General features: G+C 37.8%; 1 protein-coding gene across 7 annotated transcripts in view; it reads right to left on the reverse strand.

The window, feature by feature from the left end:
* LOC150104349 (acetyl-CoA acetyltransferase, mitochondrial-like) overlaps nucleotides 1-19,316 on the reverse strand; it is a 504,637-nt gene that overhangs the window by 185,236 nt on the left and 300,085 nt on the right. For all 7 annotated transcript variants that reach the window (XM_090396312.1, XM_090396309.1, XM_090396310.1 and 4 more), the window contains one exon: nucleotides 12,191-12,338. In XM_090396312.1, the coding sequence (XP_090252438.1) occupies nucleotides 12,191-12,338 (148 nt within the window). The remainder of the gene's footprint in view (nucleotides 1-12,190; nucleotides 12,339-19,316) is intronic.

Below are 19,316 nucleotides of genomic sequence, written 5' to 3' on the forward strand. Positions count from 1 at the left end.
CAGGTTGGCAGGAAAACGACCCAGAGGAAGACCAAGATATAGGTGGATTGATACGGTACAAAATGCCTTAGACGATAGAAATATAAGATCTGATAATGTTGGAGTCTTGACAAGTAACAGACTGATTTTGAGGAAAATTGTAGATAGGAAATTAATAATGATGTAATTTTTTTTCATGTAGTACTATCATATCCTGTACACCCGTTGAGGGTACGTGGCAGGAATTTGATGATGATGATGATGATGATGACATGTAAGAAAATTTTGAAGCGAATAAAAGTTGAGCAGATGTCAGATGTGAACTGTAGACTAAAATAAATAAACATTATTGAAGGAAAAATGAAAGAGTTTGAGAACATCAAACAAAACTTGAAGATTCAGTGGCAAGCCCCGAAGAAAACATTGATTGATTCAGCAAGAGAGGCATGCGGTGAGGTTATCTGCAAGGATAGAAAAATCAGAACTCCATGGTCGACCCAGGAAGTTAGAGATGCAGTAAAGGAAAAGAAGAAAGCCTATCAAAAGTTCCTGTCAAATAAGTCAGATTGTGCTCTTAGAGAATATAGAGACAAATGTAAGAAAGCTAAATACTGTGTAAAAACTAGCTAACCTAACAAAAGTCATGGGAAGCCTTTGGTAATAGAAAATAAATATCAAGAAGGTGGTAAGATATTCTGGAGGATGTTGAAGAAGCTCAGAAATGGAGGAAAGAGTGTTGTAAATGAATTGTAAAACAAATGAATGCCAGGAGACTGCTTGGAAAGATAAAGGAGAATAGTGTGACAGGAAGGTTGGTCAGTGTGTTGCCTAGGTATGATTGTGGTGAAATGAGGCGGAAAGCAAGGATTATGAATGATATTCTGGCTGAAATGTGTGAAGAGATGGGAGTACAGTTTGTTAATGTGTGGAATGAGTTTGAGGGACGAAGTGAGCTGTATGGGAGCGATGGACTGCATTTGAGTGGTTATGGTGTGAGTCGCTTGGAGAGACTGCTGCTGGAAAGTGGAGAAGTGAATAGAGAGAATGAATCAGATCGAGAGGGGAGTGATGTGGAAGAGCAGGAGAGTAAGACAGGGGAGATTAAAGGAGTGGAAATGAATGGGGAAGTGAGTGGTATGAGTATAGAAAATGAGAGAATGGGTGTGCAAGAGGAGCAGGGAAATGGGGAGGCTCAGGGTGGACAGGGATACACAGCGTGAGAAAGGTGGATGCTCCAAGAGGAGGTGAGAGCATGTGTAGGCAGGAAAGTAATGGGATGATCAGGGATCAAAAGGAAACAGATGGAATTGCAAAGGGTTCTAAAATGAAGAAGCAGAAAGGGAAATGGCCCCAGTCCAGCATGGAGAGATCACATCGAGTGAGTGGTATCAGCGGAACTAGCTGTAGATCCAGAAATGAGTTGTTGTGTTTGTATACCAATGCTAGAAGTATAAGGAACAAGGCGGATGAAATGGTTGCACTAATTGCGTCTGTGCACCCAGAGATTGTCAGAATAAGTGAGCCATGGTTAGATGAGGATGACATCCTGACAGGAATAGAGATGGAAAGGTATGATGTGTTTCGTGAGGATAGAAGGGGTAAAAAGGAAGGGGGGAGTGCTATTGATGATAGAGAAAGAGTTATGTCCATACAAGGTAGAGATGCAAGAGGGAAATGGGGCCAGTGGTTTTGAGGCAGTATGGTGTGAGATAGAGGTGAATAGAATCAAATACTTGGTGGGATGTTGTTATAGACCTGGTAATGTGGACGGTAGTGATAGTGAAATGTATAGTCAAATAAGCCAAGCAAATAAGAAAAGGGTGATCATTATGGGTGATTTTAATTATGGCAATATAGACTGGAATGAGAGATAGCAATTGAAAGTAAAGAAAATGAGTTTCTTGAGTTTTTGAGGGATAACTACCTCAGACAGTATGTAACAGAGGGCACAAGAGGAATAAGGGTCTTGGATTTGGTCATCTCATCGGAGGATGTAATTATCAATGAGGTATCAAATCATCCACCAATTGGTGAAAGTGACCATGAGGTGATTACTTAGGTGGTTGCCAGCAGTGCAAGGACCCCTGTGAAAAAAGGGTATATGTGGAACTACAAGGGGGGTGATTATGAAGAGCTCAGGAGACAGCTTGCAGGTGTAGCATGGAATGAGGAGTTAGCTGGAAAAGAGATCAATGCAGCTTGGGGGATTTTCAAAAAATATTTAGTGGATGCAATGTCTAAATGTATACCACGGGTGAGAAGGTTAAATAAGGTAGGTGGGAGATGGATGAATAAAGAGATTAAGCATGCAATACAGAGAAAAAGAGCATTGTGGAGGCAGCATAAGAGAAGTGGAAGTAACCAATTTCATGAGGTCTACAAAGACCAGGCAAGGAGGGTGACTTGGTTGGTGAGAGTAGCTAAAGAGAGGTATGAACAGCAGTTAGCTAATGAAGCTAAAAAGAATCCTAGGGAGTTCTTTCGATATGTAGCCAGCAAAAGAAAGAATGATTATGGAAGGATGACATTGATTGGAGGAAATGGTATAAAGACAGCTGTTGCAGAATGTGTGGTGGAGATACTTAATGAGCAGTTCATAAAGATCTTTCAATCTTGTGATTGTGACTTCATGGAGAGATTAAGAGCAGTTGATGATGGGGAGGAGAGACTGACTATAAGTGAGCAGGAGGTGTTTGGGGAGTTGAGTAAACTAGATGTAAATAAGGCTGTGGGACTTGATAATATATCACCGCGTATTCTGAAGGAATGTGCCAGAGAGTTGACACCTGCCTTGACATATTTTTTTAATACGAGGCTTGCACTTGGTCAAGTCCCTAAAGAGTGGAAGGAGGGCAAGATTGTGCCACTTCATAAAGGAGGTGATCGAACTCAAGCATCAAACTATAGGCCTATCTGTGTGTCAGGTGTTGTGGTTAAGTTGTTGGAGAAGCTTGTGAGAACTAGGATCCAGAATTGGGTTGACAACAATGGTATAATCTCTGATGGACAGCATGGATTTGCTAAAGGGAGGTCGTGTTTTAGTAATCTACTTACTTATTACAATAAAGTGACTGCTTCCTTGGACAGAGGAGAAGGATACACAGTAATATACTTGGATTTCGCGAAAGCTTTTGATAGAGTACCTCATGATAAGTTGACAGTCAAACTAGAGCAGATGGGGTTGGATATTAGATTAGTGCATTGGATTGGAGACGGGCTATCTGATAGGTATCAACAAGTTGTGTATGGGGGTGCAATATCCAGGAAAAGGAAAGTCACTAGTGGAGTGCCTCAGGGATCTGTTTTAGGACCATTACTATTTAACTTGTATATTAATGATATTGGCGAAGATATTTATGGAGATATTCAGTTGTTTGCAGATGATGCAAAGTTGGGACGAACCATAAAGAGCAGTGAAGATGTTGTGGCCTTGCAAGAAGACTTGAATAAATTGAGTGATTGGGCAAGCAAATGGGGATGTGAGTTCAATGTTGCAAAATGTAAGGTTTTAAAATTTGGAAAACAAAGATGGGATGCAGAATTTATGCTTGCTTAGAATATATTGTTGGAAGTAGAAGAAATAAGAGATCTGGGAGTGATAGTGGATAAGTATCTAAAATTTAGGGGACACATAGCCAAAACTGTGAAGACAACACAAAGGCTTCTGGGAGTGATGCAAAGGACAGTGACGTGTAGAAGTAGAGAGATTCTTGTTCCATTGTATAAGGCTTTGATTAGGCCACACATGGACTATTGTGCCCAGATTTGGGCACAATAGTCCATGTGCCCAAATCTGGGCACAATTTTCAGGTTTTCAGAAGGATGAAGAGATGTTGGAAAGGGTCCAAAGGAGACTGACTAAGGTAGTTTCTGACTTCTGGAATGTCGAGTATGAGGAAAGATTGAGAAGATGTAATTTGCAGAGTCTGGTGGACAGGAGGAAGAGGGGAGATATGATAGAGACCTACAAGTTGGTAAGGGTTGTTATTGGATCAATGGTAGAAAAGTTTCACATAGAATAGTGGGAGATCAGGGAAGAACCAGAGGTCATCCCTGGAAACTGTATAAAGAGGGTGTAAGTAGAGGAGTGAGAGACAGGTTTTTTCGTGCAGAGTTGTGAATGATTGGAATGCCTTGCCTGAGAATGTAGTGTCTGCAAAGAGTTAGAATGTGTTCAAAACACGGTATGATGAGCTGTGTGTGTGATAAAAGGACCTCTCAGATGAGTCTTTGACTCCATGAGGTCTTGTTTAATAATAATAATAATAAATGGAATTTGACAACTTTCCACATTTCAAACGCCTGGAATGTGGAAAGGCAGCGGGAGTAGATGATATTCAGCCAGAAATGCTCGAGTGGAGGTATAAAAGTCTTGCAGCAGCTGCACTGCATAGTTTGGAAGGCCTGGACAGAAGGACTAATTCCAGATGATTGCAGTAGAGCTCGGATAGTTTATATATAATTATATAAGACTCGTATATATGAAAAAGATATAAAACTTAATGTGAGATTTACAGAAGTATTTCTCTACTGAATGTTCTTGGTAAAGATTTATGCCAGTAGTATACTTGAGAAACTGTGGAGAAGGATTGTGGAAGAGAAGCTTGGTGAAGAACAAGCTGGATTCAGGCCAAATAGAGGCTGTCAGGATCAGTTATTCACTTTACAACAAATAGTCGAGAAATCGTGGGAATATAACAAGGATCTATATTTAGGTTTTGCAGATCTGAAAAAAGCATATGACAAGGTGCCAAGAGAGAAGCTATTCAAAATACTACAGTTATATGGTGTCAGTGGGGCATTATATCAAGCAATAGAAGTCTTTATTTGAGTTGTAAGTCAGCAGGTAGAATTGAAGTACAGGAAGATGATTTAATGTTAAATCTGGTGTTAGACAAGGATGTACATTATCTCCTCTGTTATTCATTATCTATATGGATCACATTATGAAGGAAAGTGGTATTAAACATGATATCAAAATTGAAGATGTTAATGTCAGCTCTTTTGTTTATGTGGATGATGTTATACTTCTAAATAAATCCGCTACAAGTCTGCAAGATTCCCTGGCTAAATTGAATAACTGTTGTAATAGATTTGGTATGAAGGTCAGCAATAACAAGACAAAAACTATGACAATAGGAAGAAGCACTGAAAATATCAACTGCATTGTGAATGGAGAACCTATAGAACAAGTAAAACATTTCAGCTACATAGGCACGGTTTTTTGTGAAGATGGTAAAATTAAATATGGAAATATACAACAGGGTTAACAAAGCTGGTATGGTAGGAAGTCAACTGAATAAATTTATATGCAATAAGAGAGAAATTAGTCAAAACACTAAATTAGTTAAAATTTAATGTTTTGACTAAATTAGTCAAAACACTAAATTAGAACCTTGAGCTGTATACAAGACAGTGTTCAAGCCAGTTTTAACTTATGGATCTGAGAGTTGGGTTAGAAGTAAAACACTTCACCAAAGACTAGAGACCACAGATATGAGAGTCCTCAGAAAGATTAGGGGCATGAATAGATGGCAATATCATATTAAAAATGAGGATATTAGGAAGGAACTTGACATTGTTAGCATCCACGAATGTGTTAGCAGAGCTAATCTCAAGTGGTATGGCCACTTAAACAGAATGGGAGAGGAAAGATTAGCAAAACAAATGTTCTCTGTCAGGTTGGCAGGAAAAATACCCAGAAGAAGACCAAAATATAGGTCGATTGATATGGTAAAAAGTGCCTTAGAAGATAGAAATATAAGATCTGACAATGTTGGAGGGCTTGACAGGTAATAGATCGATTTGGAGGAAAACTGTAGATAGGAAGTTAGTAATGATGTAAATTTTTAACGTGGTACTATCATATCCTGTACATACCTTGAGGGTAAATGTCAGGAATTTGATGATGATGGATTCTTCTTGCTAAGATTCCCTTATCCAAATCCTGTATTAATATATTCTGACTGTCAAGTTTTTCCTAAAAACTTCCTAAAACAAAATTCTCTGGTCTGCATTCTTGAACTTCCATTCTCTCTCTCTCTTCCTGTTTTTTTCTGTTACCCAAGTACCAAATTCTCTCCCAGCTGTCAATCACCCATGGCTGACACGTTGTCATCATTAATGAAAAGAGAATGTCTTCATGAGGAATGACGAATAACACTACACTTGACAATTGTGAATTGCAATAAAGAACACTGAAATTATTACAATTATCAGATATCTGATAAGTACAATAAATCTCATGTACTTTATATTTCAACATAAACATTCATTTCTTATTGGACACATGATTAGTGCTGATTATACATGCTACAAAACCAAAACTAATAAAATTCTAACATAGAGAAACAATTGCAAAAAAGATTCATAATTGTATAGTATGACTATTTTTATACTATGATGGCAAACAATTCAATGTATGAGTTGTGTAGAAGGAACGGATGCAAGTTTTTGGATGTGTAGAGTTAATCTGAGGAGAGAATGAATTTGTATAAGAGGAACAGCCTACACTTGATGTGTTTGGTATCAGGAGTCTTGAAAAATTATTAATTGGTATGAGCCTAATGCAGAGATTCAGGGAAACTAAATTATAATGGGGGGGGGGGGGGGATGGTGAGAAATTGTGTGTGAGAACAACAATGTTATATAACTGTGTTAATGATGTGGATGGGTATTATTGTGGAAATGATTATGATGAGAGAACAATTTTGTGTTTATCTTCAGATTTATGATGAGAGAACAATTTTGTGTTTATCTTCAGATTTATGAAGCATGTACAAGGATACCTTACAAGAATATAAGGCACTAAATAAGAAAATCTGCAAGTTGTCCAACTGTGTCATGCAGACTATAGAGAAGTGTATACAAAAAAGCACGCAAATAACTTATGTCTATCTACACATGAATGTTAGGAGTATAAGAAACAAAGGAACATGGAAGAGATGTATTGACCAAGGCAACAAAGTTTGTTGCCGTGGTCAATACATTATGACTTCAGACTGTAGGCATTAATGAGACTTAGCTATCAGAGGCAGACATAGTAACTGGTATCAACTGAAAAGAGTTGAGTATTTTTAGGGAGTGATGGGATATCAGTACAGATTCTATAAGTGTTCAGCTGGAAGGGGCTGTTCCTTTGACCAGGCTCTCAGAACAGGGAAGATTACACAGGAGTGGAAAGAATGTATGGTAATCCCATTGCGCAAGGGTGCTGCAAAGATTAAGAAAATCAACTATTGACCTATCAGTATCTCTGGAGCAGTGGTGAAGATTTTGGCAAAGCTGGTTAAGGCTTGCATACAGAAATGTGTTAACAGAAAATCTACTTTGCAATGAACAGCATGGGTATTTACTAAGGAAAGGTCATGCTTGAGCAACTTGCTCACATTCTATAATAATGTTACTGTGAGCTAGACAAGAGGAATGGATACACCATGATGCTTTTTGATTATGCTAAAGTTTCTGAAAGAATACAGCATGGAAGACTAATGCATAAATTGAAGAGTGCAGGATGGTTTATAAAATACTGGCATGGATAAGAGGATGGCTGACAGACAGATATCAAAAAGTGGTAGTATATGGGGGTGTGAGTCTGCAAGATTTAAGGTAACTAATGGTGTACCACTGGGATCAGTCTTTGATATACTGTTATTCAATCTGTGCATTAATGACACAGGGAAGGATTTGACAGGAAACATAAAGCTATTTGCTAATGATGCAGTGATAGGCAGGGTAATCACGAATGTGGCTGATATGAAGTATTGCACAATGATTTCAATAAGCAGGAATTGTGGGTATGTGAAAATGGACACCAGTTCAATGTTAGTAAATGTAAAGTTATGCAATTTGATGTAATTAGATATCCAATGTCATATTATATTGGTGGGATTATGCTAGAAGAAACTGATCAGACTAGGGATCTTGGAGTTTTAGCAGATAGGAAGTTAATGTTCAAGGGTCATATATCAAAGATTGCAAATACAACTTGGAAGATAATTGAAAACCTCAATTATGCCTCTTTACAAGGCCTTAATAAGACCTCACTTGGTCTATCATGTACTGACCTGGTGTCCTGGTTTCTGTGGCGAGTCTGATATAGTTTAGATATAGTCTGATAGAGAGAGCATAAAGGAGAGTGTTAAAAATGATATCACATGATTATAATAATAGATCAAGTCCCAGGAGTAGGAAAGGGGGGGGGGGGACAAAATCATTCTATTACATAAAAAAAGTTCCAGGACTGAAGTAGCAAATTATACACCAATCGGTATCTCAGAAGTGGTGATAAAATTATTTGAAAAGATCAAAGACAGAATTCAAGAATAGGTAGATAAGAATATAATATTGGGGGGGGGGGGGGGGGTTTAAGAATGGCTTTGTGAAGGGTAGGTCATGCCTTAGTAATTTACTAACTTTTTTATAATAGGGTGATGGTTGAGCTGGATAAAGGAAATGGCTATCCAATGATACTGCTGAAAGTCCTTCACATGGATCATCCTCAAGGCTGGTACAGCCATGTTTAAACTTAGCAGCCCATTTCATAATTGTCAAAAATGAAGCAGAAGAGTGCCCATAAACTTTTATTAACTTCGAATGAATTTCTTTTGCCGTTAAACCTTCTTTTACAAAGAATATTTTATAACCACACGATACTCAATTTTATCCATTTCAAGGGATACAGACAACACTCTTGCTTCGGACAGCTATATAAAACAAACTACTTGATAGAATGACTTGCAATTTAACATGGATGCTTATGACAGATGTACCAACTTAGAAAAAAAAATCTTGCCGATAGTATTGCCATCTATGGTCAAGGCTGAGAACATTTCAGACCACCCTCGTACATCCATCATGGTGTGGATACACAAATTTTGGCCCACTGCCCTATCCCTACCTTCTGCAGTAATTACAGAAGCTGCAGAAAGCACCACTGTTGGCCTTTATACACATGACCATCCTTGTTCTTGAGGTCATTTCATTCCCAGTCTTTGACAAGTGTATGTATCATGAAAGTGCCTCTGATAATACAAGTTTGAACTAGCAAAATGTCAGTGTGCAAACATTTAATTTATTTAGTGAATTATACATTTTCATTCCAGTTTCACATAGTTTTTATTGAATTTACAATAACTATCGAAATTTAAACAAGAAATGTAGCTCTGTAAGTGGTTTCTGGTATTGAGACCGCATATTAATATAAAGAGTTTATTAAAAATAAACAATTAAAAAACCCGACAAGTTTCATGCATCATAAGACTTACATCATCAGGGGTACATAAAAGTTTTACACAACAAAAGCTTATTGACAATTAATTACACACATTGGATGTTTTTAATAACTTAAAAGCTGTTAAATAATTGAGAAACCAGAAAACAAATAATAAATTCGTTACTGTATGCATGCTGGAACAGTGCTAGCTGTTGTCACGTTCTGTGGTTCACATGGCAGTTAAATTTTTGATGAAGGCAGCCCACACTTGATGTAAAATCAAGCCTTGATTTTTATTGCACTGTGTAGGGATCCTAAGCATTTGTGCAGCTTCATTAAATTTTCTTGTGAAACAATTATTATCAATATATGACATGTTTGTCTGTTGCCAGAGTACTTGATGGCCAGTAGTGGCTGTGTGGAATGCTAAACCTGATTTGTGCTCCCTTCTTTTTTTGACGTCTTTTACATGCTCAGACATGCGGATCCCTCCCAACCTTCCTATCTGGCCATAACAAATGCCACAAGAGCAATGAATCTCATAGATGCTTGGTTTTTTCATGGGGTGATGTGGTGGCAGTTTTGGTGGATGTAGGTATCTTGATATTTTTTGTAAAGATAGAAATGCCACTTTTATGCTGTACTTGTGGAGCATCATACCCACTTTGTCTGTGACATTTTTGATGTATGATAGTGTGATTGCATTCTTCAAATCTTGTTTAAGTAAGGGAGTTGCAGGAGCTGTATTAAGAATTTTTTTGATTATCTTAGGTTCAAAACTATTAAGTGTGAAGTTCTGTGCCATGCGGTGTAATTCTTCATTTCTTTTAATCAGTGTGCTAGATATATTGCATGCCCTATCTCGCAAAAGTTTTAATTATGCCTATTTTTTGCAATGGATGGTGGCGTGATGCAGCATTTAAAAATCTTCCTGTTGTGGTGGGTTTTCTGTATACGGAAAAGGATCATCTTTTTTCCTCTTCATTTACTTCAACAAGGATATCTAGGAAAGGTAATTTTTTGTGCTGTTCTAGTTCAATAGTGAATTTCAAATTGGGATGCAAGTTGTTTAGATAATTTTTAAAAGCAATTAGCTCACCTACCGTTCCCGGCCAAATAACAAAAATATCATCGACATAACGTAGCCAAACTTTTGGGTCTTTTTTGATAGGTTTTTAATGCATTTGTTTCGAAATTTTCTGTAAATAGGCTGGCTAGAGCTGGAGAAAGGGAGGGACCCATGGCAAGTCCTTCTTTTTTGTTCCCAATATTTGTCTTGAAAAATGAAAAAGGTGTTTTCCCTGCAGTGTTTGAAAAGTCCTACAGTGTCCGGTGGGAAAAGGTTTCCAAGTAGATCCACTGTGTTGTTTTTGGGTACACTGGTGAAGAGACTGATTGAAACTTGCTAAGATGTCTGACAGTTCTATATTTATACCCTTTACTTTTTCAATGAAATGCAAACTATTCTTTATAAATGATTCCGTTTTTCCTATGTGTGGTCAGATATTTCGCTAAGTTTGAGATCGGAGAATCTCTCCCATCAACAATTGGCCATAACGGAATGTCTTTTTTTTTTTTTATGAATTTTTGGTACTCCATAAATTCTTGGGACCAATGGATGTTTTAATAATAAAGATCTTTTTAATTCTTCTGGCCAATTAGGTAACTTTTTGATCAACTCATTGATTTTATTATGTGCACATCATGTGGGATCCCTGTCTAAAGATGAGTAGTTATTGGAATCAAGAAAAAGCAGAGAGAGATTTGAATTTTTTTTTTTTTTTTATGTGAAACAAAGTTGAAGTGAGCTACGAAGGAATCTAAAGTGGCTAGCCCATGGGTGCCAATGTGCCAGGTCAGAGAGACTATTCCTAGAGCCATCAATAGCTATGAAGCATTCTCCTAACTGTAACATGTGCAGTTGCATTAATCTGCCAACAGTTTAGGAGGCAGTCAGCTTAAGATGTACACAACAAATGTAGTAACATCTTTACAACATTTGAGTGTGCCTAATTAGAAATAGATCTTTTTGTCCATTACAATTTGAATTATTTCAGTTATCCGTTGTCACCTGTAGACTGTAACAAATGTGCCCTAAAGATGCTGGTTTAAAATCCAGCAAAATATAACTAGTCAATAATTTTTTATTTATTCGGTGTTTTTATGTTGTAATATTGTTTAAAAAAAACTAGGAATAATGTCCAACACATGAGCCTATCTACAAGGCAGGGAAAACAGGCTTTAATGCCAATATGGGTAGAAAAAACCCAGAAGAAAACCAACTTCAAGTGGACTGATCCAATTAGTAGTAACTTAGAAGACTTACAGGTAAGACCTAAAACAAAGAGACTAACATACACAAGATTAATTTGGAGGAAAATTGATGATAGGAAACTAGAAATAATGCAAACTTAATTATGTATTATCCCAGTATTCTGTACATTCCTGTAGGCTAGAATATCATGAATAATAAGAACTGAAGATGATGATGATGAGTTTTGCTTGGTCATTAAACTAGTGATACTCATCACTGTAAATGTCTTTCATCCTAGTTTCATTTCAGAGTAACATTTCCAAATGCTACTGCTTTAAACTTTAGATTTTTAAGAGGGGAAGAAGAAAAGTTTAGTAGTTTCAGTTAAAATTTGACTTTTCTGAGCAACAGCTATCTCTTATCGTAAATAACTCACAACTATCATAGGAATAGTCTGTTATAGTGAATTATTGTGCCTATGGAGATTTAAATGGAATTTATGTGCTGCTTGTTACAATGAGGGAATGTGTTATAATTGATATTGATAATAGTTTGCTACATTATAGTTACTTTGATATTTTTGGTCAGCCAATGTGGCTTTTTCTGAATGACATTTTGAATATTATCAGGCTTTGTAAAGGGGTTTATTATTATGAACTTGTAGAAATAAACTGTGAGAAATCAAATCAAGATTTTTGTTTTGCATGCATTAAAATGGAAGTAGTCTAGAAATTAGGTCTTACCATCATCTTTTTTAAATGCTGAAGGAAGTTTGAGCAATTTTTCAAAGTCAGCACGTTTGTAATCTTCATCCTCATTAACTATAGTATCAGGTTTACCTTTTTTTCCAGGAACAGAGACAGATATAATTTCCTTGCCTAACACACCACTCTAAACATAAAGGAAAACTATTATAAATGAAGTGAAAAAATACCTAATTAAATCCATAAATTCACTTACTATCATCCTATTAAGTATTTCTATATACAGTACACATAACAAGGTTAAATATTCAAATTTTTAATGGAACTTGTACATTATAACATTTATCAAAGACATGTATTCACAAAAATATACTAATTTTATTACTGCAAATATTTCGACCAGAAACTAACTGATCATCATCAGTTCTCCGGCATAATCACAAGGTAAAGCTACAATAAAGAATGATAATCCTATTTACAGAGCGGAGTCATGTGCCAGATACCACCTAGTGGATGGTTACAATAAAATAAGATTAAAATTAAGGCCAAAATTTAAAATTTCGTGATTTAAAATAAAATTTAATTTAATTTAATTAGATAACAAAATTACACAGCATTATGTTAAATTAAATTTTATTATTAAAACACTTCAGGAATAGAACAACGTAGTTACGGATATAAATTAAATTAAACTTTAATAAATATTTTCCGATATTTCGGCAATGTCACATTGCCATCTTCTAAAGGAACTTACAAAAAAAGCACGTGCACGTAGGCACTACAAACACAGTAACTGGGAATGAAGAGATGAAGCTATTGTTCTCCTAAAAGTCCTGATGGTGCCCTCTAGCGGGCTAAGTAGGTGTTCTTGGCCGTTGGGCTGAAGGTCTGCTGATGTAAGCCTCCCAAATTTGGGGCAGTCGCATACAACCAAATTTGTTGAGGTTTGGAGAATTTCTTAGGGCTGAGGCTGATTCCATAAATAGTCTTTCGTATTTGTATTTGCTACGGTGTATTACTGTAGCTTTCTTCCACCGTATTCTGTGGCGTGTATCCAGAGCATGGTCCGCAAGACCAGAATGGCTGTACTTGTGAAACCGGATGTAGTCCTTGTGTTCAGAAATTCTGATATTCGCTGTCCTGCCTGTTTGGCCAAAGTAAGACAGATTACAACTGCAAGGGACCTGGTATACATCAGGTCCCTTTGCTTACATCAGCAGACCTTCAGCCAAAAACACCTACTTAGCCCGCTAGAGGGCACCATCAGGACTTTTAGGAGAACAATAGCTTCATCTCTTCATTCCCAGTTACTGAGTTTGTAGTGCCTACGTGCACATGCTTTTTTTGTAAGTTCCTTTAGAAGATGGCAATGTGACATTGCCGAAATATCAGAAAATATTTATTAAAGTTTAATTTATATCCTTAACTACGTTGTTCTATTCCTTAAGTGTTTTAATAATGCATAACCAACGTATAAGCCTGTCTACGAGAATCAACATCATCCACGGAGATACAATCACACGGAAGGCCCACAAATACGGTAAATTGAAATTGAAGTCGTCTAGCGTTCCTGAAACGCTGCCGGGATAATAAAGTAATCCTGAACTGTGTAAAATTTAAGCACCGGTTTGTGTCACAAAAAGCTCTCCGAATATATAACCGCGCTAGCTACGCGAACAAATCACCGCCACGCGGTCACTCTTAGCGGACATTAACGAAGCTCTTCGTGCCGTCGAAGATGAGCTTTCGTGCACTTTAAACCACGAACTTTGGTCGATTTTACGTGACGTCTCATGTACCGCTGCCGACAAAGAATTTAAAAAAATACGAAGCCGACAGATGAAAAAATTCGAGAAATTAAAAAAGAACTCTACCGTCCTTCCAAAACTTGCTACCAATACCGCAATCAACCTTTCTTCAGTCACTCTGAAGCAATCAACGCGCTGTCACGTGGCCACAACTTCGCGATTGCTCCCAAAAAAATACCCAGTGAAGATATTATGATCCAGATCAAACGCGGAATCTGCCGCCTTCCACATCAAGTCGCCAACAGTGTGAGACTGGATGTAGCTTGTGTCCTTTCCAAAGCAGTCCCACCAAAATCCAACATATCCAACAAGGAATATAAAGCTCTACAGGAAATGAAGAATAATAAAGAAATAGTTATCACCAAAGCGGATAAGGGAAACGCAACTGTAGTCCTTAACCAAAAGGACTACACAGGTAAGCTGAATGTTCTTCTCTTAGATCGGGCTACTTACCTCCCCATCAATTACAATCCCACCAACTCTCAAATTAGAAAACTTCACAGGCTCCTTAAGAGAGTCACTTCTTGGCCTGTAGAAGTTACCAACAGATTAAAGCCATTTAACTCTATACCCCCCCGTATTTACGGACTCCCAAAAATACATAAAGAAAATGTGCCATTACGTCCCATAGTGGATGGCATTGATTCCCCCACATACAAATTAGCTAAACATTTGGCCAAAGAGCTCACACACACTATACTGGCAACACACCATCACACATAAAAAACTCAGCCCATTTCAAAGCCAGCATAGAAAACCTTACACTCCAACATACTGACATAATGGTCAGCTTTGACGTCTCCTCTTTATTCACAAATGTCCCACTCAAGGAAACTCTAGAGCTAATCCAAGCTAAATTTTCTCCTGATATTTCAGCCTTATTTCAGTTCACAATGAACTCAGGCTATTTCGTTTGGCAAGGAAAATTCTACAAACAAATAGAGGGGACAGCAATGGGTTCACCACTCTCCCCACCCGTGGCCAATTTCTTTATGGAGACCTTTGAAGAAAAAGCCTTAGCCTCTAACCCACAAAAACCAACCATATGGCTTCGCTACGTTGATGATGATGTGTTCGCTATTTGGCCACATGGCTCTGAAATACTTCTCTCCTTCTTAAAACACTTAAACAACCAACACCCCCAGAATCAAATTCACCCTGGAAAAAGAGGGAAAAAACAGCCTCCCTTTCCTAGACACACTAGTCACCCGCCAGCCTAATGGAACCTTGGTTTTCTCAGTTTACAGAAAACCCACCCATACAGGCAGATACATTCACCAACAATCCCCCCCACACACACACAACAATATGGAGTAGTGAAAACACTATACAACAGGGCTAAACTAATCTGTTCAAACGACTTGGCCCTAAACACTGAACTAAATCACATCCTCAACACTTTCTCAGCCAATGGCTACCCCCCCAAAAAAGTCCAAAAAATATTAGAACCTACAAACCATAGATCCCCCCCCCCTCCACAACAAGGATTACTCTAAATCCATCACCATTCCCTACATCCGAGGCACCTCGGAAAAGATTACCAAAATCTTAAAAAAGCATGACCTGACCTCCTGTTACAAACCTTACAGAAAATTGGCATCCCTTATCCGCTCCACTAAAGACCAACCACTTCAACTAGACCTACCTGGTGTATACCAGGTCCCTTGCAGTTGTAATCTGTCTTACTTTGGCCAAACAGGCAGGACAGCGAATATCAGAATTTCTGAACACAAGGACTACATCCGGTTTCACAAGTACAGCCATTCTGGTCTTGCGGACCATGCTCTGGATACACGCCACAGAATACGGTGGAAGAAAGCTACAGTAATACACCGTAGCAAATACAAATACGAAAGACTATTTATGGAATCAGCCTCAGCCGTAAGAAATTCTCCAAACCTCAACAAATTTGGTTGTATGCGACTGCCCCAAATTTGGGAGGCTTACATCAGCAGACCTTCAGCCCAACGGCCAAGAACACCTACTTAGCCTGCTAGAGGGCACCATCAGGACTTTTAGGAGAACAATAGCTTCATCTCTTCATTCCCAGTTACTGTGTTTGTAGTGCCTACGTGCACATGCTTTTTTTGTAAGTTCCTTTAGAAGATGGCAATGTGACATTGCCGAAATATCGGAAAATATTTATTAAAGTTTAATTTAATTTATATCCTTAACTACGTTGTTCTATTCCTGAAGTGTTTTAATAATGCATAACCAACGTATAAGCCTGTCTACGTAAATTAAATTTTAAAAAAATAATATAATAAATAATTAAAATGGGGGGTGGGGAATTATTGCTTGCCATTTATGAGGATGAGAATCTCCCAAATCATGGCAATAGACAATTCAGATTTAGTATAGGACCAAAGGATATTGTGGTCAGTGTCTACTCTACACTGAGCAAGGCCAGATTTTTCATGGTTTGTTGTTGTTAATATAAGATTGGTGTTCTTGTAGTTGTTTTTGAACAGAATGTCCTATTAGTCCAAAGTATGAGCATAGGCACTCACAGTGAACTTAGTAAACACCAGGAAGAAAGGAGGGAGGGCTGTTTATCTTTAATGGATGGTAACCAATAAGAGATTTTGTTGATAAGGGAAAAAAAAAAAGTATGAACTGAATTATATCTTTTCTGGATCAGAAGAAAATGCAACTGAAACTCAACATCTCAGCAATGCCTGCAATATATGGGAGAGGTACTCACCATACAGGTTCAGGATTTTGGGCTATGGGCTTGTAAGAGTCCAAGCTGCATTTAAACGTCTTTGAGGTGAAACCATTCTGTAGTAAGATGCATTAGATGGTGCTCAATTCTTGTTGGAGAGCTTGGGAATTGGAGCAGATAACATGTGCTTTAAAGATTTAAAATGGATAATATGATGTATATAGCAGCCAGTGAGGGTAGGTTTACAGTGAATAGAAGTAGCAAATATTTCATAAGGGGTACAAGAAAGGAGGACGTCCAGGAAGGCTAATTGTCCATCCTTTTCTTTTTCCATAGTGAAATTGATATGTGAGTGTTGGCTGTTGATTTTGGTTAAAAAGGTAAGTAGAGATTCTTCTGAGTCTGGCCAGATTGCAAACACATCATCTGCATATTGAATCCAAAAGGTAGGTTGGGATTGTATTGATGAGAATAGGGATTCTTCAAGATGTTCTACGTAGAAATTAGTGCAGATGACAAGGGGCATCCTATGGCAGTTCCTTCAGTCTCTTTGTAAAACTGGTTCCTGCAGATGAAATAGCCTAAGTACATGACAAAGTCCAAAAGTTCAACTGTGACTAGAGGAAAGTCATCTGATAACAGCTGGAGAGTGTCAGCTAGAAGTATACTAGTAAATAAGGACTGGATACGAAAGCTAATCATGAGGTCTGTAGGCTGAAGGGTTAAGTTTTATTTTTTTTTCCCCCAAAAAAATCTGATGAGTTCTTCAAAGGTTTGTGTGTGGTCAGTGCAGAAACTTGAAAGATGAGCTAGGAATACAGCTAAGCAACAGGCAGAGGGATCTATTCAGTTCACTATTGGTCTGAGTGGAACTTCTTCCTTATGTATTTTTGGAAGACCATAAAAACATGAACTTCTACCAAAATGGGTCTTCAATTTTTTGATACTGTCTTCATCCCAACTAATCACTTTGTTAAGTAAGGAATTAATTTTGCTAATTTGGCTGTTGATAGGGTTCTAGGGAATCTCTCAGTAAGTGGACTGATCTTCTAACAGAAGAGAAATTTTTTTTTGTTGGACTCAGTGGTCCATGATTAACTACAGCCTTGTCTGCTTTCATTATGATGAGATTTTCATTGTTTCAAGGATTTGGGGCCTTGATTTCAGACAGAGATAGGTTTGGGGAAGAAAATTTAGCTCTGAGTGGTAGTATTCAGGAGACTTCAAGTTGGAGTTTATTCATATAAAGTATAAAGTTATTAGTATTATTAGTATAATAAAGTATTATCATTACTTGGAAAGTGGTTAGGTTCCTCTCAAAGATTTCCTACTTTATGTAGGAAATCCAGATATGGAACTGCTTCAGGCACTATAGCAAAAATCACATCCCTTTCATAAAAACTGAAGTTTCTGCAGAAGTGAAGGAATATCCAGATATTATTATTATTATCTGAGACCTCCAGGGAGGCAGGGACTCATGGAGGGAGGTTGTAAATTACCCAACCCAGCTATCATAACTTCCCTTAAATTCATTTACACTAGATGCACTCACTGCACCTAAGAGCAAATTATTCCACTCACTCACTGCTCTCTGGGAGAAAAACCTAGCTCTTACCCATTTCTTCTTATTATTATTATTATTTCCCAAGACCTCATGAAGTCAAAGACTCATCTCGTTGACTGATTAACATCATTCTTGACTGAGAACAACCTTAACTTCCATGGATGCCCCCGTGTTCTCTTCCTGCCTTCCATATAACAAAAAATTTTCATCATTTGAAATGCTATAACACCCATTCAAAAGTTGATAGACCTCTTATCATATCACCCCTCTTTCTCCTGTTGACAACCCATCTGGTTATTGCTGGGTTTACCTTGGATGGTTTTTGCTTTTGAGCAAGTGAGTCAAACTTACAGAGGAGAATAAGTCTGGTTTTATTTCAAGAACATTGGAGAGACAGCCTAGATAAATCTAAATCCAAGCAGAAAAGATTGGCATGATAGATTGAAGATACTATCTCTTGAAGAGAGGATTTTGCAAATATTCAGGGCAAGATCACACTTTGCAGATTGGAGTCAACTGCATACGACTGCATGGCTAGTATTGACGTAAATGCAATGAGCACCCAAAGATTTGATAGTTTCTTTGAATTTGGCGAAGTCAGGAACAGAAAGTATGCCAAGTTTACCAGTCTTTTTGGTCATTTCTTCTCTGTATAGGAAAATTTTTATTATTATTGAGACCTCCAGGAAGTCCAGGACTCATCGAGGGAGGCTATAAATCACCCAATCCAGCTGTTATACCTTCTATTAAATTATTCACACTATATGCATTCACTACCTCTTAAGACAAACTATTCCACTCACTGCTCTATGAGAGAAAACCCTAGCTCTTGCCCCTTTCTTGAATGCAAACAAATTCCATTGATGCTCTTGTGTTCTCTCCCCTTCTTCAATATAATAAAAAATTTCATCAGACAATATCCTATAACACCCATTCAGAAGTTTGTAAACCTTTATCATATCACACCTGTTAACCAGAGTCTCAAATCCACAGCTTCTTTATCCCCTTTGGAACCTGGGGGGGGGGGGGGGGGGGGGGGGGGGGATCTGCATACAATAATCCAGGTGTGGTCTTATCAAAGCCTTATAAAGAGGCAAAATGACTTCGTTATCCTTAAATAACAAGGTT

Source organism: Typopeltis vanoorti, chromosome 8 (genome assembly GCF_054136105.1).
Source record: "Typopeltis vanoorti isolate ZY-2024b chromosome 8, IOZ_Tvanoo_1.0, whole genome shotgun sequence".
Taxonomy (NCBI): domain Eukaryota; kingdom Metazoa; phylum Arthropoda; class Arachnida; order Uropygi; family Thelyphonidae; genus Typopeltis; species Typopeltis vanoorti.